The following is a 7,500-nucleotide window of genomic DNA, read 5'->3' on the forward strand; positions in this document are numbered from 1 at the left end:
CAAATCAGCTGGGCTAGACAATCTGCCCCCTTAGGCTCCTCTGTCCTCCACTCGTTACCTGTATTAATGGCACCTGTTTGAACTTGTTATCAATATAAAAGACACCTGTCCACTTTCCCTTAGATAGTAACTGTCTCTGAGCCTGTTGGTATCAGACCTCCTTCTCCGATACCGTCTGCCTGACGGAACGTGAGTGAACATCTTGTGGCTGGGGTGGGTGGGTGGGTGGGTGGGGTCCTTGATGATGCTGCAGGACTTCAGGATGTGGAGGAGGAAAGAGTGATATTGATTTACAGAGTGGATGAGAGGAGAGCGTGACATGACCTGCCTCCTCTTAATTAATCAATATGCAGCTTTATATCAAATAAAATGTTATTGGTCACATGGTTAGTAGATGTTAATGGTCACACAGTTAGCAGATGTTATTCGTCACATACACATGGTTAGCAGATGTTATTGGTCACATGGTTAGCAGATGTTATTGGTCACATGGTTAGCAGATGTTATTGGTCACACAGTTAGCAGATGTTATTGGTCACACGGTTAGCAGATGTTATTGGTATATGTGTGTGTGTGTGTGTAACATGATGCAGGGGGATGGGGGGGCGGGGTCGACAGACTAGACCTGTAGGGGAACATGGTATAGGTGTGGAGATGAACACAATGGAGGGTAGCAGGGTGTGAGCGAGACCCAAGAGACCTGTATGTCTGCCCTCTGTGTGTCTGTCTTCCATATGTCTAGACAACTACAGTACCAACAATGGGCAGATCCTGCCTTGTCCATGGTGGGGGGGGGGAGAAGAGCTTTGGGGATATGCCAGGAGAGAAGCACCTCTCTCACGGTGGTCTCATAACTTCCTACTAACAGCTAATAGCTTGAATGAAAAATCATTCAGCATGACTAAAACCTGACAAAGTCATGCAAAAAATATACAACCTCCCTCCCTCCCTCCCTCTCTCCCTCCTTCCCTCCTTCCTTCCTTCCTTCCTTCCTTCCTTCCTTCCTTCCTTCCTTCCTTCCTTCCTTCCTTCCTTCCTTACTCCCTCCCTACTTCCTTCGTTCCTTCCTTATTCCTTCCTTCCTCCCTCCCTCCCTCCCTCCCTCCCTCCCTCCCTCCCTCCCTCCCTCCCTCCCTCCCTCCTTCCCTCCTTCCTTCCTTCCTTCCTTACTCCCTCCCTACTTCCTTCGTTCCTTCCTTATTCCTTCCTTCCTTCCTCCCTCCCTCCCTCCTACCTTCTGAGTGATGTTGATCTGCAGTAGAATGTTCTGGTAGCTGTGTCCATCGTTGACCTGTAGCAGTATCCTGTCCCGTTTCCCCAGCGACCCGTTGTGGAGGTACTGCACCTGTTCCCGTGACAACTCCTCCATCTTGAATTGGCTCAGCGCCCGGTCGCCGTGGAGACGGGTCAGACGGCCATGTTGGGGCGGGTCCAGAACCGTGACCAGGACGTCCTGAGAGGAGGACATATTTAGAGGATGTTTAGACACACACACACACACACACACACACACACACACACACACACACACACACACACACCTGAGGGTTGTCTGGGTCGTCAATCTGAAGCACGGTCTTGGAGATGACCGACGTCTTTCCTCCGTCCACCAGCAAAGGATTGAGGGTGAGAATCTGCGGGGCCTGTGAGAGAGAGGAGGGGAGGGTCTTAATAACTGATTGGTTGTTGTAAGAGTTGTAACACGACACTCAACTTGATGTTGACGTTTGAAAATGGAGGGAAAAATAATAGTTAAAGAAAATAATAACAACGAAACAAAAAATAAGAGACAATAACATCATCGACACATTTCGACAGAAGAATGAGGTAGAGAAGAGGTCAGATCTAATCTTTATCTGATTCAACTCTATAACCCAATTAAACCAGGAAATGGAATGGCAGCCCACTACTACAAGATGGCAGAACACTACTACAGCATCCTGAAACAAGGGCAACATTTCAACCGTCTAGCAGAGGGAGGGAGGGCTCCCTGTTCACCCACGCCTGCGTTGTCACACACGACTCCAACACCATCATCAAGTTCCCTGACGACACGACGGTGGTAGGCCTGATCACCGGCAACGACGAGACAGCCTACGGGAAGGAGGTCAGAGAGCTGGAAGGGTGTTGCAGGGACAACAACCTCTCCCTCCACGTCAGTAAGACAAAGGAGCTGACTGCGAGCCACGCCCCCATCCACGTCGACGGGGCTGCAGTGGAGCTGGTCGTGAGCTTCACGTCCAAATCAAATGGTCCTCTCACAGTCATGAAGAAGGCGCAACAGGGCTTCGTCCCCCTCAGGAAGTTGAAAAGATTTGGCATTGGACCCTCAGATCCCCCAAAAAGTTCTACAGCGGTACCGTCGAGAGCATCTTGACTGGCTGCATCACCGCTTGGTACGGCAACAGCACCGCCTTCGATCGCATGGCGCTACAAAGGGCGGTGCGGACAGCCCGGCACATCACTGGGGCCGATCCATGACCTCTATACCAGGCGGTGTGAGAGGAAGGCCCGGAAAAATTCTGACACCAACAGGCTCCTGAACAGCTTCTACAACTCCCCCTGAAGAGATGAGGCGTCCTACTCTGCTCCCCACTAAATCTTGTACATTGTTCTCCCCATTCAGAGACATGTTCTGTACAATGCTGTGTCCCCGTAAATCAAGTAGCCTACATTTCCTGTGCTACTCTGTGCCCGACGCTAAATAGTTATACATTGTGATCCCTGTGTACTGTGACCACGCTAAATTAAGTACCTTGTTCTCCCTGTTGTATTGTCCAACTCTGCAACAGGCTACATTGTTGTCCCTGAAGCTCTGTTCTGTGCAGGTCCATACTAAATCACTGTTCATTGTTGTCCCTGGAGCGCTGTTCTGTACAGGTCCATTATAAATCACTGTTCATTGTTGTACCTAGAGCACTGTTCTGTGCAGGTCCATACTAAAGAGGACTCAGTGGTTCCCTAGGTTTATAGAGAGGGCTCAGCAGGCCCCTAGCTTTATAGAGAGGGCTCAGTGTTTCCCTAGGTTTATAGAGAGGGCTCAGTGGTTCCCTAGGTTTATAGAGAGGGCTCAGCAGGCCTCTAGGTTTATAGAGAGGGCTCAGTGGTTCCCTAGGATTATAGAGAGGGCTCAGTGGTTCCCTAGGTTTATAGAGAGGGATCAGCAGGCCTCTAGGTTTATAGAGAGGGCTCAGTGGTTCCCTAGGATTATAGAGAGGGTTCAGCGGGCCCCTAGGTTTATAGAGAGGGCTCAGCGGGCCTCTAGGTTTATAGAGAGGGCTCAGCGGGCCTCTAGGTTTATAGAGAGGGATCAGTGGTTCCCTAGGTTTATAGAGAGGGTTCAGCGGGCCCCTAGGTTTATAGAGAGGGCTCAGCAGGCCCCTAGGTATATAGAGAGGGCTCAGCGGGCCTCTAGGTTTATAGAGAGGGCTCAGCGGGCCCCTAGGTTTTGGCAGGCAACGGCTAATCTTTATCTCTTCCAGGCAGGCAGGCAACTCTCTCTCTCTATTTACTCTGTTGTGTCTGGGGAGTCGTGCCTCACTGCAGAGCAGAGCTCAGGGGAAAACAGTCCCATTGGACACAGCTGTTATAACTGGTTGCCTACTACTGCATGCCAACATGCGAGCAAGCTAAGCTAGGCCCCCACAAGCACTTAGAAAACCCCTTTTGATACACGCGAGGAGAGACAGGCTAACCCTTCTCTGTGTTTATGAACAGGGAGAGCGAGAGCTGTCAGCACCCTCCCAATCCTCTCAAGGAGCCATCATACGAATATGGAAAATATACTTGTCTTTGATTCCTGGTTTGGGGCTGTGTTCTTTAAAGATTGAGGAGCAGGGTGGCAGAACGAGTCTTGAATGCTACAATTCTACTGTCCTCAGTTCCCCTTTAGAGCGAGACAATCAATACAGATACTAGATGAGGATGAGGGGTCGGTAAACGGGTACCTGCATGGACACTGCCTGGACCTGTATCATCTCTGGTCGGGAGAAGAGCTGAGGGTCAGTCACACGCAGGGAGAACTGTCCACTCCTGGAACAATACAACAACATTAGAGAGAGAGAGAGAGAAAGAGAGACAGAGACACAGAGAGAGAGAGAGAGAGAGAGTGTCATTTCCCCAAATGTGAAACCCTTATCCCTTTTTCAAGGTTTCAAAGACCTCTCTGATGAGGATAGGCTACCCGTCCTGTTGGGGGAAGACGCAGAGAGCTGTGGGTTGGCAGCGCACTACATTGCTGCCTGCCATAAGATGAGGGACAGTGTCTCACAGACCAATCAACCTGCACATGTCCTCTACTGTATGCTTATTGTTATTGTTGAATGTATGGTTATTTTGACCCTTGGTTATTGTTGATACTGTTGTCCCGTTGACAATTTTGATTCTCATTTTATTTTAAATTGTAAATATCCAAAATAAGCTTTGGCAATATGTACATTGTTACGTCATGCCAATAAAGCAAATTGAAATGAATTGAATTGAGAGACAGAAAGAGAGAGAGAGAGAGAGACAGAGAGAGAGAGAGACTGAGAGTAAGAGAGAGAGAAAACCTGAGTCTACGCCTCCACTATGGTGAATCACTAAAACAATACAGAAATACACTATGGAAAAAGAAGGAACTGCACGTCAGAAATCAGCTCAATGTAATTGAAGAATCCATAGACTCTAACCACTTCTGGGAAAATTGGAAAAGACTAAACAAACAACAACACGAAGAGTTATCTATCTATCCAAAATGGAGATGTATGGGGTAAACCACTTCTCCAATCGTTTTGGCTCTATAACAAAGAACAAAGAGCAAAAACATATACAGGATCAAATACAAATCTTAGAATCAACTATTAAAATCTTCTTATGGCTGCAATCCTGTTAACGGGATCGATATGACAACAGCCAATGAAAGTGCAGGGCGCCAAATTCAAAACAACAAAAATCTCGTAATTAAAATTCCTCAAACATACAGTACATGTATCTTATACCGTTTTAAAGTTAATCTTGTTGTTAATCCCACCACAGTGTCCGATTTCAAATAGGCTTTACAGCGAAAGCACCACAAACAATTATGTTAGGTCACCACCAAGCCACAGAAAAACACAGCCATTTTTCCTGCCAAAGAGAGGTGGCACAAAAAGCAGAAATAGAGATGAAATGAATCACTAACCTTTGATGATCTTCATCAAATGACACTCATAGGACTTCATGTTACACAATACATGTATGTTTTGTTTGATAAAGTTCAGATAAAACAATCTGAGTTTTTTACATACGTTCACTAGTTCCAAAAACATCCAGTGATTTTGCATAGCCACATCGATTCAATAGAAATACTCATCATAAATGTAGATGATAATACAAGTTATACACATGTAATTATAGATATACCTCTCCTTAATCTGTTGAGTGTTGGGGGCAGTATTTTGATATTTGGATGAAAAACATACCCAAATGAAACTGCCTATTTCTCAGGCCCAGAATCTAGAATATGCATATATTTGTCAGATTAGGATAGAAAACACTCTAAAGTTTCCAAAACTGTCAAAATATTGTATAACAGAACTGATACTGCAGGCGAAAACTGAGGAAAATCCAACCAGGAAGTGCCTAAGAGAAACAAATCTCCCTGTTCCATTGCATGCCTTCCCTCCATTTAAAGTGATATCAACCAGATTCCTTTCCCTATGGCTTCCACATGGTGTGAACAGTCTTTAGACATAGTTTCAGGCTTTTATTCTGAAAAAAATGAGCGAGAACGATCACTTCGCATCAGTGGATGCCTGGGTGCCAGAGAGTTTTGCGCAACAGCTTGGAGTAGACATTTTTTCTCTCTCTCCTATTGAAAAAGCTACAGTCCGGTTGAAATATTATCGATTATTTATTGTAAATATTGTAAAAACAACCGTTTGACATGTTTCTACGAACTTTACGGATACTATTTGGAATTTTCGTCCCCCCGCCATGACCTGCACGAGCCTGTGGATTTTCTGAACAAAATGCGCCAACCAAATGGATATAAAAATAATCTTTATCGAACAAAAGGAACATTTATTGTGTAACTGGGAGTCTCGTGAGTGCAAACATCCAAAGATCATCAAAGGTAAGCGATTCATTTGATTTATTTTCTGACTTTCGTGACCAATCTACTTTGCTGCTAGCTGTTTGTAATGTTTTGTCTGCTGAGAGAGATGTCCTTACATAAACGATTGGTTTGCTTTTGCTGTAAAACCTCTTTGAAATCTGACGCGCCAGGTGGATTAACAACAAGCTAAGCTGTGTTTTGCTATATTGCACTTGTGATTTCATGACAATAAAATATTTTTAGTAATTTAATTTGAATTTGACGCTCTGCAATTCAGCGGATGTTGACGAAAATGATCCCGCTAAAGGGATGGGTGCGTCAAGAAGTCAATGACCGCTGTGTCAGATTTCAAAAAAACTTTACGGAAAAAGCAAACCATACAACGCTCAGAAAATAAATACAATTATCTGCCATGTTGGAGTCAACAGAAACCAGAAATCACATTATAAATATTCCCTTACCTTTGATGATCTTCATCAGAATGCACTCCCAGGAATCCTAGCTACAAAATAAATGCTTGATTTGTTCGATAATGTCCATTATTTATGTCCATGTAGCTACTTTTGTTAGGGCGTTAGGTACACATATCCAAACTCTCGTGCAGGTCCAGCATAACTTCAGACAAAAACTTCAAAAAGTTATATTACAGGTCGAAGAAACATTTCAAACTAAGTATAGAATCGATCTGTAGGGTTTTGTTATCATAAATCTTCAATAAAGTCCCAACCGGAGAATTCCTTTGTGTCTAGAGAAGCCATGGAACGCAGGTCGATATCATGTGAAATGCGCAAGACCAGGACCTGGCTCTCTGCCAGTAACCTGACTCATTCAGCTCTTATTCAGCCCCACAACACAGTAGAAGCCTCATTCAAGTTTCTAAAGACAGTTGACATCTAGTGGAAGCACTAGGAAGTGCAACTTCATCCATATCCCACTGTGAATTCAATAGGGGTTGAAAATCGAACAACCTCAGATTTCTCACTTCCTGTTTGGAGTTCTTGAGTTTGAGTTTAGGATTATTATATTTTTACAGGGACAGTGCACATTAATCAACGTTTCAGTAAAAGTGCCGGTTTTAGCCAGCCGGCTAATTTTCAACTGCATTCTCTGGGCAGGTTATTAAAAACAATTACAATACAGACAGTCAATGAGCAGTGAGCACACGCAGAGCAAGCAAGACGTAGCATACAGACAGAGCAACATAGAACAAAAAGCAGCAAGTCAAAATTTATTCTAAGGTTTTTGCCTGCCATATGAGTTATGTTATACTCACAGACATCATTCAAACAGTTAGAAACTTCAGAGTGTTTTCTATCCAATACAAATAATAATATGCATATATAAGAAACTGGGACTGAGGAGCAGGCCGTTTACTCTGGGCACCTCTGGGCAACTTTCATTCAAGCTACTCAATACTGCCCCTG

At 44.8% G+C, this 7,500-nt stretch overlaps 1 protein-coding gene across 1 annotated transcript in view; it reads right to left on the minus strand.

Moving 5' to 3' along the window:
• LOC139411884 (extracellular matrix organizing protein FRAS1-like) overlaps positions 1 to 7,500 on the minus strand; it is a 295,297-nt gene that overhangs the window by 120,082 nt on the left and 167,715 nt on the right. The window contains exons 28-30 of the mRNA XM_071158633.1: positions 3,948 to 4,032; positions 1,542 to 1,643; positions 1,235 to 1,453 (exon numbers count right to left, since the gene is read on the minus strand). Of these exons, the coding sequence (XP_071014734.1) occupies positions 1,235 to 1,453; positions 1,542 to 1,643; positions 3,948 to 4,032 (406 nt within the window). The remainder of the gene's footprint in view (positions 1 to 1,234; positions 1,454 to 1,541; positions 1,644 to 3,947; positions 4,033 to 7,500) is intronic.

This window comes from Oncorhynchus clarkii, chromosome 6 (genome assembly GCF_045791955.1).
Source record: "Oncorhynchus clarkii lewisi isolate Uvic-CL-2024 chromosome 6, UVic_Ocla_1.0, whole genome shotgun sequence".
Classification (NCBI taxonomy): domain Eukaryota; kingdom Metazoa; phylum Chordata; class Actinopteri; order Salmoniformes; family Salmonidae; genus Oncorhynchus; species Oncorhynchus clarkii.